The sequence below is a fragment of the Callorhinus ursinus genome, unplaced genomic scaffold (assembly GCF_003265705.2).
Source record: "Callorhinus ursinus isolate GAN/ISIS: 27379988/994484 unplaced genomic scaffold, GSC_fseal_2.0 scaffold101, whole genome shotgun sequence".
NCBI classification, from domain to species: domain Eukaryota; kingdom Metazoa; phylum Chordata; class Mammalia; order Carnivora; family Otariidae; genus Callorhinus; species Callorhinus ursinus.
The window spans coordinates 1,571,151-1,589,445 of record NW_027397163.1 but is presented as its reverse complement, the minus strand read 5'-3'; the positions used below and the strand labels follow the sequence as shown (position 1 = coordinate 1,589,445).

At 43.8% G+C, this 18,295-nt stretch overlaps 2 protein-coding genes and 1 long non-coding RNA gene across 3 annotated transcripts in view; 2 read left to right on the top strand and 1 right to left on the bottom strand.

Annotated features, from left to right (window-relative positions):
- Positions 1-18,295, bottom strand: part of LOC112806549 (uncharacterized) — a 77,339-nt gene that overhangs the window by 12,747 nt on the left and 46,297 nt on the right. Inside the window, 1 exon segment of the mRNA XM_073889100.1 lies at positions 17,885-17,888. Within this exon segment, the coding sequence (XP_073745201.1) occupies positions 17,885-17,888 (4 nt within the window).
- Positions 437-18,295, top strand: part of LOC112806781 (uncharacterized) — a 30,755-nt gene continuing 12,896 nt past the window's right edge. Inside the window, 3 exon segments of the mRNA XM_073889101.1 lie at positions 437-620; positions 1,962-2,088; positions 5,551-7,060. Coding sequence (XP_073745202.1) covers positions 606-620; positions 1,962-2,088; positions 5,551-7,060 — 1,652 coding nt within the window. The 5' untranslated portion in view covers positions 437-605.
- Positions 14,337-17,745, top strand: LOC141371805 (uncharacterized). The gene is made up of 2 exons (XR_012377039.1): positions 14,337-14,397; positions 17,429-17,745. It is a non-coding gene; the product is annotated as an uncharacterized lncRNA (long non-coding RNA).

Sequence of the window (18,295 nt, the reverse complement as noted above, 5' to 3'; positions counted from 1 at the left end):
CCCCAGGGGCGAGCAGAGCCAGAAGGTGGGAGGTGTGCTGGGCTGGCCTCCTGGGAGTGTGCTGCACCCAGCCTCACACTGGATTGCAGATACAGCTCTTGTGGCCCTCCCAGAGAGTCCCCTTCCAGTGGTCACGGGGGGATAGGGCCCAGCCTCAGTACCAGTTAAAGTGTCCCAGGCGCTTCTGATGTGTATCCAGCATTGAGCACCAAGGCTCTGGGTCCTCCGTTTCTGAGGGAGAGGTGAGGGGGCCCTGCTCTGCGTGGGTGTGATCAGGGCGGGTCTGTGACCTGGAGGGGAATGCCGGGTCCAGCCCAGGTCCCCACTGCTGCGGCCAGTTCTGAAGAAAGGGGTGGGGACACTCACTTGTTGGTGTCTGGAGGAGTTCACTGTCCCTGAGCCCCCCTCCTGTGGCAGTGGGCAGCAGAGGACTGTCATTTCCACACGGAGAGGTCTCCCTGTGTGAGGTTGTGGTGCAGGAAGGACGTAGATTGATTCTAAGCATTAAACTGCAGATTCTTGATCCTTAGGATTGAATTCTCAAGACTGATCTTGTCTGAGGAAGAAGCCTGGAAGAGGAGGAAGAGGAAAGGAAGGAGTCTGGAATGGCTGTTTATCAGGTAAAGTCATATTCTTGGTTAATTTTCTGTCTCTCATTCCTGCTATGCCCTTGTTGGACTCGCTAATCTTCTCTGACTCTAAAGTGTCCTGCCTGAGCCATGTCTGTCCACACCCCCCCAGGCCTTCCCTCAGTCCCTCTCCTTCCACTTAGAGTCCATCTCTAGCTGCCTCAATGACGTGGAGCCTATGAGGAGGCCTCTTTGTGTCATGGAGAGATGACTTCTCTTATTTCAGTACATTTAAGTGTATATATATATATATGTTTGTGCATGAATGCATGGATGTGCAAGCCCCTAGTTTTTGAAAAGACATTAGCATTACTTCACAAATAAGTTATTAATTGTTGAGGTTAAATCTTAAGCATTTTCCATGGCTTTACATTTTTGCTACTCTAGCACAAGTTAAACAGTATAAGAAGAATGACATTTATGTGCATGTGTGTTCATGTATAATGACCTTTTATCCATTTCCACGTTCTTAGCCTTGAACTTACTTCACATTGTCTCAGGGAACCCTCTGTTAGCATACTCTTGATGCTGTCTGGTATATATGTTTAATTGTTTAAGTTCAGTTCCAAAGCCTAAACGTCTGGATTCAGGAGCTTGTTCTGCCATTTCTTAGCATTTGAGCTTGGGTGGGTTTTGGGGAATGTGTGTGACACAGGTGTCTCCTCAGGACGATGGGAACAGATCTGTCTTTAATGCGTGATGATGTTGGTACAGTTAGTGCGTGTAAAGCATTTAGTGTAATGCCTAGCACCTGGGAAGCGTTCAAGAGCTTTTATTCATTGCGGTTGCTGTCATTATCCCAATTTTTAGATTCTGGCCTTTCTCTAAAGTCATTGTGGACATTGTCGTTTCTGAAGATACCACTTGTGCCCTAGCTCATCTAGATATTGAATATCATTCAGTGCGTAAAACACAACAAATGACACTTCTTATAGGTAGCCCTGTATTGATTGTCTATTTTTTTTTTAAGTTTATTTTTTCTTAGTAATCTCTACACCCAATGTGGGGCTCAAACTCACAACCCCAAGGTTAAGGCTCACATGCTCCTCTGGCTGAACCAGCAAGGCACCCCTGATTTCCTATTTTTATATTTCTTATATTGTCCACAAAAATGAAAAAAGCCATATTGATTGAGAAGCCATCCTAACCTCTTATGGTAAAGTATAATAGGCCAAAATAAGGGACACATAACTTGTTCAGAAATACCTTATGTGGATCTGTAAGAACACCCACTTCATCTGAATCCATCCTTACACATCTCTCCTCTTCTCGTTTTATGTGAAGATAAGAACTCTCTCCATAGTTCCTTGGTGAAATGTGTTCTCATTTCAGGGATGGTTGACCTTCAGGGATGTGGCCATAGAATTCTCTCAGGAGGAGTGGGAGTGCCTGGACCCTGCTCAGAGGGCCTTGTACAGGGACGTGATGGTGGAGAACTACAGGAACCTGGTCTTCCTGGGTGAGGAAAATGTCCCTCCAGCAGAGGGGGTCTGCCCTTGGGTATCTTTGTATCTCCCCTTGTTGGCCTGAGAGCCCCTGCCCTGCTTGACTGAGATCGAAGCCCTGTCGACTCAGAAATGAATGTGGCATCTGGACTTTGCATTTACACTTCCTTCCGATGATCAGCGCAATTAATCAGGCATGGTGCCAGAGCTCAAGTATGCATAAAGCCTCACGAAAAACAAAATATCCAATTCCATTTGTTCTACCCCTGTGCTTTTGATTCCCTAGTTCTTAGAAGAAAGTGAAATATTTATGTAAACTGTTCTCTAGGTCTTCAGAGGAGGCAGTGGGTGGATAAAATTTTGAAACTGTTGTTCAGCTTTTACTGAGGTGTAATTGACAAAGAAAATTGTAATATATTTAAAGTGTACCCCACAGTGATTTGAAATACACATAGGTTGTGAAAGGGTTTCCATAATCAAGTAAGACACATTACCCCACTTGTTTTTCCTTTCTTTCTTTTTCTTTTTGGTGAGAACACTTAAGCTCTGTCCTCTGAGCAAATTTCAGTTAATGACATTATCAGCTATAGTCACCATGTTGTACATTAGCTCCTCACACCTTATTCACCGTGTAGCTGAAATTTTATCCCCTTTACCAGCGTTTTGCCATTTCCCCTCTGCCTCGCCCTCAGCAGCCACCCATCCTCCCTTGTTTCTAAACATGGCTTCTTCCCGCGTCATCATGCTCCCTCCGTGTTAAATGTCTTCCGTTTTGGCCCACACCCATACTGTAATTCCTGCAGTTAAGAACGGGACAGCATGATAGTATTTGCCACACCAGTTCCTTCTTTTTTTCCAAGGTCGCAATTCTAACTGCCCTGGTACATTTGTCTTCCCATAGATTGGCAGGTTCGACCACTTCTCGCATGTGCTCTTGACTTCCCGCCCTCCACTCCTCGCCTTCCTTCTGGCCTCTCCTTACGTGGTACCTTGATGGGGATGGACTGCGCTAGTGCTTACCAGCATATTAATTTTGTACTCTCAAACACCCTCGTTCCCACAGGACCCCTCACCAGCCACACTGCTCTCACTGTGTAAGGAAGGGTCCCTGTTTACCCACTGTATCACTGTTTCAGGACACTACGGAAATCTCTATGTGCAAGGGGTGACGAGGTACTCCGGATGGCTGAGCAACACTGTTAGCAACATAACTCAGCTCTGCTGTCTCCATCGAAGTATTTATTTCAGAGCTTGTGGTCTTGACTGTGACATGTAGGCAGTCGTGCATAAGAACACATTGTCTGAACCTGCAGGCCCAGGGCAATCCTGTTTCTCTAACTTTCTCTATAAATAGGAGTTAGAAACATAAACCCCGTGTGCCTACTGGCCCTATTTAAAAAACAGTGGTAAGTTGGGGGCTCCTTGGTGGCTCAGTCAGTTAAGTATCCAACTCTTGATTTTGGCTCAGGCCTTGATTTCAGGGTCGTGAGTTCAAGCCCTGCACTGGGCTCCACTCTGGGCATGGAGCCTACTAAAAAAAAAAAAAATAGTGATAATTTACTTCAATGCTTTTTTTGTTGTTGTTAAAGATTTTATTTATTTATTAGAGCGCACATGCACACAAGTGGAGGGAGGGGCAAAGGGAGAGGGAGAAGCAGACTCCCCGCAGGGAGCCTGACGAAGATGCGGGGCTCGATCCTAGGATCCCAGGATCATGACCTGAGCCGAAGACAGACACTTAACTGACTAAGCCACCCAGGTGCCCCTTGCTTTGAGGCTTTTAACCATGTTAGCGCTATTAGAAGGTTTAGAATATTCCATGTTTTATAGTAAAGTCTCAGAAATTCCTTTGCTTAGTAAGATGCAGCAACCTTCTGTCATGATTTTAATCAGTTGGCCTTTTGCCTATGTCTTGGCTCAGCCTACCATAACAAATACCATAAACCAGATGGCTTAACTAACAGAAATTTATTTCTCACAGTTCTGGAGACTGGCAAGTCCAAAATCTTAGTGCTAGTCAGTTCATTTCTTGATGAGCATTCCCTTTCTGATTTAGAACACTGTCTTCTTGCTGTGTCTTTGCATGATGGAAAGAGTGAGAGGTAGCAAGCACTCATATCTCTTCTTATAACAGTTCTAATCCCATTCACGGTACTCCAACCTCATGACCTGCCAAAGAACCCACCTCCAACACCATCACATTGGGGTGGACACAGACTTTCCGACCATGCAGCCCGTATTATATTTTGTATGTTTTTATTCTGCAGTTTTGTCTAAACAGTGTTTGATCTGGCCTTAGTTAATAAGGTTTTCATGCACAAGCTCTTTATTACATATACTTTGTGGACAATGACCTAAAAAATTAAAGAACAGTGTGTAAATAGGGAATTGCTCCGTTGCTTGGCTGTTACATAACTGCAGGCATAAAATCATAATTGTGATTTATGGGGTGCCTGGCTGGCTCAGTCGGTGGAGCCTGTGCCTCTCGATCTCTGGGTCATGAGTTTGAGCCCCACGTTGGGTATAGAGATTACTTAAAATCATAATTGTGATTTCTGACTTCTTTCTCCAACTATCATTCTTTATAATGTTGAAGTATTTACGTGACTTGATATTTCAAAAGTGAGTGGTCTTAACACAAATTCCAGTTCTCATATTGTGTGCTGGTTCTAGAATAGAAGCCCTTGCTTTTTTTCCTAAGAGAGATTTGTTAAGAATTCCACAAACTGTAATTTAATTTTGTGTAATTGTGGTTACTTATTATTTCTATTGTGGTTTCACTATAGGTTACTAGAATGTTTTATTAATTGTCGTGATTTATAGATGCTGGTTTTTCTGAACGTATAATGCAACATAACTGACTTAAACCACTTGTTAATATTGCAAAATGGCCATTCCAGGTGAATACGGTTTTATAACCAGTATTCAGAAAAATATTTTTGTAACTTTGTTTGATTAAATTCTTCCTCATCTCCCCAGTGCTTCTATGGTTTTCCAACTCCAAATTGCCATTTACTAGATTACTTGTTAGATAAGTTTGTTTCGGATTCTTTAGCATTGGAGTATTTCATGCTGTACTTGAGCATTGATTGGTACACAAGAAGTATACAGTAAACATGTATGGTATTTTTGTCTCTTCAGATATGACCGAGCCATATATATTCTGTGAAGTGGTGTGTGATTTTGGGCCACGATGGCAAAATACCCCTTCTTCAGGGCTAGCATAAGTTTGTACACTGATTTTTTTTTTTTTTGCCATTGATTACTTAAAGTAGGCTTCTCTAAAATTAATTTGAATTACATATAATCACCCTTTTATCTTAAAGAATCCTATTCCTTTTGTGTTCCTAAAAATTGAAGATCATGGTTCCATTTCATAACTGATCAAAATATGTACTACTTTTGGTGTAATTTGTTTTTCAATATGAAATTTTTCTGTAATTAATGGGAAACCTATGGTTCTTTATATCTTGTAGCCATCTCTTCCAAATGTATGATCAAGGAATTACCACCCAAAGAGAACAGTAATACAGGGGAAGTATTGCAGACGGTTATATTGGAAAGACATAAAAGCCGTGACACCGAAGATTATGCCTTTAGAGCAATCCAGAAAAATATTCGTGACTTTGAGTGTCAGTGGGGAGACGGTGAAAGAAATTACAAAGCAGTGCTTGTGACCCTTAACAAAAATCTCAATGGTGGAAGAGATCAATATGGTGGAAGAGATGCAGGAAATAAACCAATTGAAAACAGGTTTGGACTAAGCTTTCAGTCACGTCTGGCTGGAGTGCAGATACTTCATACTGAAGGGAAAATTTACCAATATCACCAAGCTGAGAAGTCTGTCAACGATGGGTCTTCAGTTTCACCACATCCCAGAATTCTTCCTAGTGTCCACACCAACATTTCTAACAAACGTGGGAATGATTTCTTGCGTTCTTCATTACTCACACAAGACCAGAAAGCACACCTTAGGGAGGAACCTTACAAACGTGATGAGTGTGACAAAGCAGTTAATCCCAGTTTACACCTCACTAGACATCAGATAATCCATCCAGGAGAGAAACCATATAAATGTGATGTATGTGGGAAGGTCTTCAGTCACAACTCACACCTTGCATGTCATCGAAGAATTCACACTGGAGAGAAACCTTACAAATGCGTTGAGTGTGGCAAGGTGTTCAGTCGCAATTCACACCTTGTACGTCATCACAGGATTCACACTGGGGAGAAACCTTACCACTGCAATGAGTGTGGCAAAGCCTTTAGTGAGTGTTCAAGTCTTACTAACCATCAGGTAATCCACACTGGGGAGAAACCTTACAAGTGCAATGAATGTTGCAAGGTCTTCAGTCAGAGTTCAGGCCTTGCAAGCCATCGAAGAATTCATACTGGAGAGAAACCTTACAAATGTAGTGAGTGTGGCAAAGCCTTTACGTATAGCTCACAACTCACTAACCACCAGGTAATCCATACTGGTGTGAAGCCTTACAAATGTACTGAGTGTGGCAAAGCCTTTAATCAGAGCTCACATCTCACTAGACATCAAATAATCCACACAGGAGAGAAACATTACAAGTGTGACGAATGTGGGAAAGTCTTCAGTTACGATTCACACCTTGCACGTCATCGCAGGATTCATTCTGGAGAGAAGCCTTACCAGTGTAACGAGTGTGGCAGAGCCTTTAGTATGTATTCAAGCCTTACTTACCATCAGGTAATCCACACTAGAGAGAAACCTTACAAATGTAATGAATGTGGCAAGGTCTTCAGTCAGAGTTCGAGCCTTCCTAGTCATCGGAGAATTCATACTGGAGAGAAACCATACAAATGTAATCAGTGTGGCAGATCTTTTATTCAACGCTCAAACCTCACTAGACATCAGATGATTCATACAGGAGAGAAACCATATAAATGTAATGTATGTGGGAAGGTCTTCAGTCAAAATTCGAGCCTTGCAAGTCATCAGAGAATTCATACTGGGGAGTAACAAACGTAATGAGTGTGATAAAGCCTTTATTGTAAGTTCAAGCATGAATTGGCATTAGAGAGTCCACCCTAAAGAGAAATCATATAAATGTAACGTATGTGGCAGGGGACTTACACAGGCTTCACAACTCACTGGGCATCAGGATATACATCTTTGATGAAACCACATTAATGTAATGTGCGTGCTAAGGCTTTTGCCCGTGGATCAAAACTGCAGAACATCACAGGACTCATACTGGAGAGCAGCCTTGCAAGTTTAATGAATCTGAAGGCTTCCTGTCAAACATTCATGCCTTTGATGTCATGAGATTCTTTATACCAGAGAGAAACCTACAGATTTACTGAACATCTAAAGGCCTTTAAAGCAACAGTGTGTCCTTGGGTTCACCAGTTCATCGCAGAACAAAATAATTCATAATAGGAAGAAGTCTTACAAATGTCATGAATATTTTTATATTTCTTCCATAACTTTCACAACAGAATCCACATCAGGGAATTCTTATGAGGAATAAAATAACTAACTCTCAAGTTCTCTAAATTTAACCTGAGATAGTACATGCCACAGAATAATTTAAAGCCAAAATGTGTTAAAACTCTAGGTGGAAAAAAAAAGATACGTAGAGATATAGCAAAGGTATATAGATCCTGAAGATATTATTCTGTTGTTTCTTTTCTAAATCTTTTCTAGGTTAAAGTATTATTGTTTTACATTTCACATTTAAAACTATGATCATTTTTTTTTAAAAGATTTTTATTTATTTAATTGACAGCGAGAGAGGGAACATGAGTAGGGGGAATGGGAGAGGGAGAAGCAGGCTTTCTGCCGAGCAGGGAGCCCGATGCGGGGCTCGATCCCAGGACCCTGGGATCATGACCTGAGCCGAAGGCAGACGCTTAACCAACTGAGCCACCCAGGCGCCCCACTATGATCATTTTTGAGCTACTATTTGTACAGGTGTGAAGCTTTCTCAGACACCTTTTTTTTCTTTTTTTCTGGTATGGGAAGTCAACTGGTCCAGCATCATTTTTTTTTTTTTTTTAATTCTCCATTCAGTTGCCTTGGTACCTTTGTCAAACCTCAGTTGGAGGTACTTGTGTGGGGCCGTTTCTGGCCTTTTCCATTGATCTATATGTCTCTTATTCCACGAATACAATGTAGTCTTGATTACGTTTCACTATATTAGAAATCTAGAATGAGTGATTCCAACCACTTTCTTCTTCCTTTTCAGATGTTTTAGCTATTCTAGTTCCTTTACCTTTCCTTATAACTTTTAGAATAATCTTGTTTATGTCTACAAGATATCTTGATAGAAGTTGTGTTAAGCCTGTGTATCAATTTGCAGTCATTTGACATCATTTCTGTGTTGTATCTTCCAATAAATGGCTGTGGTATGTCTCTATTTGTGTGATCTTTTATAGATTATTAGCATCAAAATCCCATCAGTGTTTTGTTAAATAACATATGTTTGTACTTTTTCCTTTTTAAGCAGTTGTACGTATTGTATTTTTGATTTCAGTTTCCACTTGCTAATTGCTACTGCATTGAAATAAGATAGATTTTTAAAAAGATTTTATTTATTTAGAGAGAGCATGAGTGTGGGGAGCGGTGGAGGGAGGGGAAGAGAGAGAATCTCAAGCAGACTCTGCCCTGAGCACAGAGCCCGACATGGGACTCGATCTCACGACCCTGAGATCATGACCTGAGCCAAAATCAAGAGTCAGACACTTAACTGACTCAGCCACCCAGGTGCCCCGAGATAGATTTTTTAAAAATGTTGATCTCTCGTGTACTCAGAATTTACTCATCTCATGGGGTACCTGGCCAGCTCAGTCGGAAGAGCATGCAATGCTTGATCTCTGGGTCATGAGTTCAAGCCCCACATCGGGTGTAGAGATTACTAAAAAAATAAATAAATAATTTACTAATCTCACTTACTTTAGAGATTTGTAGATCCCATGGGCTTTTCTAGGTGTACTATTTCATTAGTTTCCTAATGCGGCTGTAAGAAATTACCACAAACTACATGGATTAAAACAAAATTTATTCTCTTATAGTACTCAACATAAGACGTCTAAAATGGATCCACGGCACTGTTAACCTTCTTGATATTCCAGGGAGGAGTATGTTTCCTTGCACTTTCCAAGTTCTGAAGACTGCTTATATGCTTTGCCTCATGGCCCACTTCCTCCAAGGTGACATCTTGATACCTATCCATCCTGATTCTATCAGAGCAACAGCTTCTCTGTGTCTCCAACTCCACTGGCATCCTTCTTATCACACCCTCCTAATTATACCGTGCCTATCAGATAATCCAGGATCATCGCGCATCTCAAGATCCGTAACTAGGGCACGTTTGCAAACTCCCTTTTGACATTGAACGTAACCCTTGCAGGTTATAGGGATGAGGCTCTGCCTATCCTTTGTGTGTGTTTGCGGGGAGGCATTCAGCCTACTGCAACTACAATACCTTCTGTCGATGGGTACACGATTATACCTTCCTTTCTGGCCTCCGTCACTTTTCTGTCCCTAATTTCATTAGCTATAGCTTATAGTATGTTGACCAGCAGTGGTAACAGAGGATATTGTTGCCTTATCCCCAAACTGTGGGGGAAGTATTCAGTCTTTCACCATTAAGCTTGATGTTCACTGTATATAAGGTTTTGTAGCTGTTCTTTATTGAGTTGAGGAAGGTTCCCTCTGTGGGTTGAGTTCCTTGTATATTTTGAATAATAACACCATATCAGATACATAGTTTGCAAATATTTTCTCCCATTCTATAGATTGCTTTTTCACTCTTGATGGATGCTTCTGCTGTGCAGAAAATTTTTTAAAAAATTTATTGATTCAAGAGAGAGAGAACACAAGAGAGAAAGCAGAGCAGGGAGAGGGAGAAGCAGACTCCCTACTGAGCAGGGAGCCTGAAGCAGGGCTCGATGCAGGGCTCGATCCCAGGAACCTGGGATCATGACCTGAGCTGAAGGTAGACACTTAACCAACTGAGCCACTCAGGCGCCCCTGTGCAGAAACTTGGTAGTTTGATGTGGTCACACCTGTTCATTTTAACTTGTTTTCCCTCTGTGGTTTTGGTGTCAAATTAAAAAACCATTTCACAGGCCAACGTCAAGACACTTTTCCTGTTTTCTCTAGGAGTTTTACAGGTTCAGGTCTTGGACTTTAAGTTTTTGATACATTTTTATTAAAAATATTTATTTACTTGCCAGAGAACACAAGCAGGGGGTGTGGCAAGCAGAGGGAGAGGGAGAAGCAGGCTCCCGAGCCGGATGCAGGACTCCATCCCAGGACCCTGGGATCGTGACCTGAGCCAAAGGCAGACGCTTAACCAACAGCCATGCAGGCGTCCCTTTGATACATTTTTAAAGCTGATTTTATGTATGATGTGAGGTAGAGTTCTACTTTCAACTTCTGCCTGTGGATGGAGATGCGATTTCCCCAGCACCATTTACTGAAGAGACTCTCCTTTCCCCGGTGTGTGTTTTTGGCACGTTCTGCACATCAGTTGGCTGTAAATACCTAAGATTATTTCTCCTCTGTCTAGCTGGGGTCTTGCAGGGCCTAATAGAGAATTATCAGTCCAGCTTCCCTCTAAAATAGCCTCTTAGAGAATTGGGCTCTCTCACCCCTCCGCGTTGCTTCATCCTCACATTCTCCTTTCTCAGGACTGCTTAGAGGAGAACGGGTGGGGGCGGGAGGCCTCCTGCCTGTCAACTTCCAGGCACCCAGATGCAAATAAAGGGGTGCAAAGGACTTAAAATTTGGTGATTGAGTTTGTAGAGTTTTTGTTGTTTTTGTTGTTAAAACCTGTGTTTCAGGGGTGCCTAGGTAGCTCAGTTTGTTGAGCGTCTGCCTTCAGCTTGGGTGGTGATCCCAGGATCCTGGGATCCAGCCCCACATCAGGTTCCCTGCTCAGTGGGGAGCCTGCTTCTCCCTCTCACTCAGCTGCACCCCCTGCTTGCGCGCTCTCACTCTGTCAAATAAATAAATAAATAAATAAATAAATAAATAAATAAATAAATAAAATCTTAAAAACAAAAACAATGCTGTTTCAAGAGTTCCTTTTTTTTTTTTTTTGAAGATTTTTATTTATTTATTTGAGAGAGAGTGAGCACATGAGCAGGAGGGACTCAATCCCAGGACCCCAGGATCATGACGTGAGCTGAAGACAGACGCTTAACCGGCTGAGCCACCCAAGCACCCTCAAGAGTTCCTTGTAGCACCAAGTGTTCCACTCCTAGGGGGGGTCCGCTGGTTGCTCCACATGTCAAAAATAAAGAAAAGTCAAGAATGCAAATGAACAAACCATCAGAAAATTCCCTTGATACCGTTTCTACTTCCTCTCTTCATGTGTGTTTGTTTGTTTGTTTGTTTTAAAGTAATCCCTATGCCTAATATGGGCATGAACTCAGGACCCCGAGATCAAGTTGCATGCTCTACCAACTGAGCCAGCCAGGTGCCTCTCTTCACGTATATTTAGCTACCAACATACATAAGATCATTTTTAATCAACAATAGGGTGAGCTGTTTTACACACAACACTTCTGAGACCAAATGTGTGGGGTTTTCTCTACACCAACCAACTCTCCAGCCCTCCGGACACCAACTGGGTGTCCTATAAATTCAATTCTGAAACCAACTGCTTGGAATTAGCGCAGACCCCAGAGATTTAGGACTCAGTCGCACAACACTGCCTCCACTTCAGATGCAAATTCCAAGTCCTGGGCTTCCGGTACTTCTAACCGACTGGCTATATACATGGCTACAAATTCCAGTATATTCCTGAGGTAGAAGTGGTGATATACAGGGATCATCCCTTCAATTCTTTATTCCTGATCTTAACAGAAATGCTTCTAACGTTTGGCCATTAACATAAAGTTCTATATTCATTGTAGATGAAAACTGTGGATCAGATTAACTTTCCTCCTCATCTTATGTGCTGAGCATACATTTCTATTTTAAATATAATAGAGTGTTGAAATGTTTAAAGTGCTTTCCCAAAGATGTTAGCATAATGGAGAAATGTTCTAATCACATCACAACAGGGTGTATAACACCACAGAATATTAAAATACAGGCATGACTGGAGTAAAACCTGCTGAGTCGTATATTTTAATGATTCATTTTGCATCAAACTTCAGAAGTCAAACTGCTTTCTTTTTGATGTCTTAATGTGAGGGATATACGAGCAATACTACATACTTTCACGTTTTCTCTGTACCGGAAAAAGTCTGTAAATGAGAACTGCCAATACCTCGAAAAAGTGGGAAAGTTTCCTGGAAGGCGACCAGAGGCTTGTTGAATATTTCAAAGTTTTCAAGTCATTTATGTTTTTCTGATTTCTAATTCTTTTTAACTCTTTTAGTAATCTATATTTATGGAAATTATTCTCAATTTTCAAATTAAGATAAAGTTCAAAGTAATTCCTCCAGGTTTTTTAAATCTCTTATTAATAATCTTATTTACTGTAATTAGTATTGTTCTTGTGTCTGCACATCTTAAAATGAGTATTTCAAAAGATCTACCTATTATATCAATTTTGATGAGACATTAGTCTTATGTATTTTTATGTGTTTTTCTACACTTCATTATATTCAATATAATTCTCATTTCTGCCTTTTGTTGGATTTACACTGTATCTTTTTAAAAATTCTTGATTTGGACCTGTAGGACATAAAATGTCCAGTGAAGTTTTAATATGTAAGTTTGCAGCTAACTTATTTCCTTTAAATACTTCTTCATTAAATAAATACCACAGTTTGAACAAGAATTTTCTTACCCTTTCATACAAAAAAACTAGTTATCAAAACAAATAGTGACTTGTCTTTTAGGTTTTCAAAATTTAAAAGTTTCTGAAAGTAGTTTTCCATATATTATAAATTTGATAGATGATAAACCTTATCTGTCTTATTACAAGATAGCCTATATTGTGATGTTGACGCAAAATGAACGCAATATCCTATATTGTGATGTTACCTTTGTGGAGAGGATTTCTGGGTTGGGAGAAGACTTGTTTTTTATTTTATTTTCTCAGCTGTTGATACGGAATAAAGACTATGTCTGGGACAGTTCAGTTCAGTTTGTGTTTACTAGTTTAGATGCACTAAATCCTCACGAGGCCCTCACTGTGGGATTACACAAAGACCTTCCTGTAGGTGTCTGCACACACAGAGTTTTAAGGTAATTACCCAGTTCGTTCACATCTCTATGTACTCTCTACATGGCCAGTCTGAATGAGAATTCACATTACCAGGGCACAGAAGATAACCAGCCTTTCTTCACTTTAATAAAGAAAAGCTTATTCTCATCAGCTTATTTCTCTGATAAGGAGAAACTTTCTCTCACTTGAGAATAGGCAATGCTAAACTGACACCCAGCAAAATGGCATTTCTTTTTCTATTCCCCATTCACCCAGGAGGCCAAACTCCACCCTGGGCTCAGTTCCGAGGACTCTCATAGGGACAGGACCTGGGATATGAGGTGTGGTGGGCTAAGGCATATGATACTTTGGGTCACCAACCACTAACTTTTAAAACAAAACAAAACAGGGGCACCTGCGCGGCTCAGTTGTTAAGTGTCTGCCTTCAGCTCAGGTCATGATCCCAGCGTCGTGGGATCGAGTCCCGCGTCGGGCTCCCTGCTCCGAGGAGAGCCCGTTTCTCCCTCTCCTTCTATCTGCCGCTCTGCCTACTTGTGCTCTCTCTCTGTCAAATAAATAAATAAAATCTTAAAAAATAAATAAAACACCAAAAACCTAGTAACTTTTAAAAAATTGTTACACACTGCCTTGTTATAATTTATAGTTGTTGAGACATTTTCAACTGTGAAAAGGAAAGCATCTTTTTTTTTTTTTTAATTTTTAAGTAATCTCTACACCCAACTTGGGGCTGGAACTCACAACTCTCTGAGACCAAGAGTTGCGCGCTCTACCAAGTGGGCCAGCTAGGCGCCCCCAAAAACGATCTTAGTCTCCAACATAAATGGCCCCCACAACTTTAAATTTTTACCTTAAAACTGTGTGAAACGTAATTGAGATAGGCAGGAGGCAAGGAAGCTCCACAGAAGAAGGCACGTTTCCAAACCAGGGAAACAGACCTGCGGGCCGAGAGGCGTGACTCGGGTCCCAGGCCCCGCCCACGTTCCGGCCCCGCCCCGACCAAGGGCTCCGCCCCGACCAAGGGCTCCACCCCGACCTCGCCCCGCCCCTTATTCTCCCCGCGTAGGCTCCGCCTCTCGCCCCAACCCCCTCGCCGCCCGTTTCTTCACGGCGCGCGTGCGGCTTCCTGAAGCCCGGGAGTGAGCAAAGGTCCCGCTGGGAAGCGTGAGTTTCCGTCTTTCTCGTTTAAACCTGCTCTTTGCAGCCCCCTCTCCTGCACAGACGGGGGGTGGGGGGGTCGCTACGGGCCTTCAGATCCTCGCACCCTCCCCTGCACCCCAAGTAAATGCAGACGTCGCGGGGCGGGGGGCCGAGCGCGCGTCCCTTTGGGTTTAAACTCGCAGCGCTTCCGTGTTGGGTGCACGCAGACGCCGGCTTCCCCGGGCGTGTCCTGCTGGGAGCCGTCTTCGGACCCCGGCGCCCGGCCCGCGCCCTGCAGAGCCCCCTTCCGCGAGGTGGAGCTGTGCCCTTGGCGCCCCACAGCCCCACAGCCTCGCGGTCTCGGCCCGGCTGGCAGCCCCTGCAGCCCCCTCAGGAGAGAGAGAGAGGCCGCGTCCTCCCCCGGGTCCTGGGGTTCGGGAGAGCTCAGCCCGCTTCTAGAGCAGCGCCCCTCCGAGCAGCTCCTCAGGCCCCTCCCGCCGGTCCCCTCTTCCCCTGACCCCGCAGTGCGGTGGGTGACCTGGGCCTGCCTGGGGACACTTGGCGTTCCTCTGTCCCCAGTTCCCCCCGCCTGGGTGGCGCGCTCCTGCGGGAGGCGGGCGTCTCGTTCCCTCCCACACCTACTGCGTGTGCGGTCGAGGGAGATCGGGGGAGAGACTGCGACTGGAAGGAAACGCAGAGGATGCGGGAGGGACTTGCAAAGAGGCGGTAGTAGGAGAATAAGCTGAGAAAGCGGGTGGGAAAAAAGAGAGAAGCGAGAGGAAGGCGGGGTCTCCGGGGAGGTGGAGGAGAGCAACGTAGAAGGGCCCTTGCTCGGGGGCAGGAGCGGAGGAGCGACAGTGGCGGGGGAATTCAGGTGGAGGGCCGGGGAGAGGACAAAAGAGTTAAAGCCTTGGCCGTCCGAGCCCCGTGTGGCTGAGACAGAGGAAACAGGTGACAAGGAGAGCAGAGGGAGAAAGAGGCCAGAACGGCGGGATAGCTACCTGGGGGTGCCAGGGAGTGCGGACCACGGGAGTACAACGGAAAGAAGAGAGGGCAGTAGGGAGGAGCAGGGAAGGAGCCCGGAGGGGAGGAGGAAGAGGGAGAGATGCGTGGAGACTGGGGATCCGCAGAAAGACTGGGGAGAAGTAGGAACTACCGCGGAGACAGGTTGCAGAGTGGGGCAGGACAGCTGTGAGAGGAGGAATCCAGAGCAGGACAGACAGCAGGACAGGCGAGGGGAGCCGAATGAGCAGAAACCCATGCGGAATGGGGAATACAGGAGAGAAAAACAGGATCGATGCAGAGGTGGATAGAACGAGAGAGGAAGACACATGGCAGCCAAAGCAGGCGGTGGACCTCCATGCAGATGATTCCGAGTCGGCTGGATATGGATAATTAAGTTGTGGAATACAGGTTTGTGGCTTTAAAGTTTGTTTAAATCACATGGGTGAGGATGACAATTTCAAAGCTCCTGTCTGCGACGCTTATGGGTTTTATATTTATTTGCATCCGAAGATAACTTCCATTTGCAAACCCTGTCCAGTCAGGGGCCAGTGACCTGACTCAAACTGTTGTGGGTCACCCTCCTGTCTTTGCCCGGGCTGGGACTCGGTGGGGGAGGGAAGAAGTGGGGCAAGCAGTGACTCGCTACACGCTGCCTTTGTAAAGAAACGTTACACTTACTGGGGTTTTTTTGTGCGGTTTTTTTTTTTTTTTTTTTGGTAATGGATTTCCCCCCCCCCCCCCACTTCTCTTTTATTTGATTCGGTATTCTTGTTGGAGCTTGAGATAAATCTCAGTTGCCACTTTTCTTTTTCCCTGTCAATTTATTTATTTATTTATTTATTTTGATTTTTTAAAAAAGATTTATTTATTTATTTATTTGAGAGAAAGAGACAGAGAGCACATGAGAGGGGGGAGGGTCAGAGGGAGAAGCAGACATCCCCCCCCCCCCAGCAGGGAGCCCGATGCGGGACTCGATCCCGGGACTCCAGGATCATGACCTGAGCCGAAGGCAGTCGCTTAACCAACTGAGCCACCCAGGCGCCCTATTTATTTTAATTTAGAGTCAATTAATCAACAAAGGGTTTCAGAGGTAAAGTTCAGCGATTTAGATACAGTGCCCGTTACATCATGTGCCCTCCTTAACGTCCATCACCCAGTTACCCCATCCCTCGCACCTCCCTCCCCTCCAGCAGCCCTCAGTTTGTTTCCTGTGATTAAGGGTCTTATGGTTTGTCTCCCTTTCTGGTTTCATCTTGTTTTATTTTTCATTGTCACTTTTCTATAAGTAATTACTAACTTTTTTTTTTAAAGATTTTATTTATCTATTTGACAGAGAGAGAGACAGCGAGAGAGGGAACACAAGCAGGGGGAGTGGGAGAGGGAGAAGCAGGCTTCCCGCTGAGCAGGGAGCCCGATGCGGGGCTCAATCCCAGGACGCTGGGGTCATGACCTGAGCCGAAGGCAGACGCTGAAGACTGAGCCACCCAGGCGCCTCAGTTATTAACTTCTGAAATAAGCTTTGGTGGCCTCCTATACTCAAGTCATGTTGTTCTTTTCTCAGTATGATAAATATTTTTTTAAGTTTTTATTTTAATCACCCAGTCAGTATGAGATATGCTTAATTTTTTTTTTACTCTGACACCAGAATTATTTAGATTTTTAAAAATTGCAGATTGTTTCCCTTCTAAATTTGTTTCTGGTTTAGATTGAGCCTGCGTCCTTTCTTCTCTCTCTTATTAAAAAATTATTTTACAGTGAGAGGGAGAGGGGGAGAGAGAGCGAGTGAGCACTGAGCACAGAGCCTGATCCGGGGCTCTATACCACAACCCTGAGATCATGACCTCAGCCAAAATCAAGAGTCAGCTGAGCCACCCAGATGCCCCTCTTCTCTATCTTATATATTATAAAAAAATTTTGGTAACTACTACATATTCTTAGGTTGTTTCAATGAGTACTTGGTAAGGTTGTCAGTGGTTTTTGGCATTTGAAACCTAGTTTAACTAGCTGCCTAATGCTCTGTCTTCTTCCCTTATGTGATGCCTTAAAACAGTGGGCTGTGAGCTACTAAGTCGATGTCCTCAAGTCCCTTTCGTCTGCTTCTCTGCAAATAGAAGGATGGCTGGATTGACTTGAAACCTTTTTCCAAAAGAGCTCATCTATTTATGATGAAGAAATTTGCTCACAAAGTAAACAAAGGAATCTCCAACAAAACTGAAATTAAAAAAAATTTGGTCAAAGTTTACTTCGATAGCTGACCCTCTTTTCAGTGTGTTCTGTACCAGTGGTTATGTTTTCGCAATTCTGATTTTTAAATGTTTTACTGTGATTTTCTGGAAAAGAGGAATTAAATGCTTGGTATCAGTGTGATCAGACTTTCAAAGAAACTTATCTTTCGCTGGGGCACCTGAAAGAAGGTCTTGGTGCCTTAAGGGGGAGGATGATGGGACAAACTGCTTCTGGCCCAGGAGATTCCATTTCAGAATTCAGTACACCTGGTTCTCTTCACTCAGCTCAGACCTTGTCCGAAAGATCTCCCACTCTGGGCCTCAGTGAGCCAACTTGTAACATGGGGATGGGACACTAGGCCAGAAACTGAATCTGAGCAATACTGACTCCTGAAATGATTGGTCAGATTGGGTCTGTATGTGGCACTTCTTGGTGGGTGGAGTTCCCAGTTGTCGTTAAAATTTTAAATGGGTCCTGGCCCTCCAAAACTGAAACACAGAAACACTAGGGTGGAGGCAGAGACGCAGGCTCCGAGTCCTAGACCATCATCGGGTGTCTTTCTCTGCAGTGGGGTAAATCTGTAGGCTGATGATGTCACTCCCTGGCATTGAACCCTCTGCTGGTCTCCCATTGTCATCAGGACAAAGACCCCTCACTGTGGCTACACAGCCCTGTATCATCAGGGCCACTG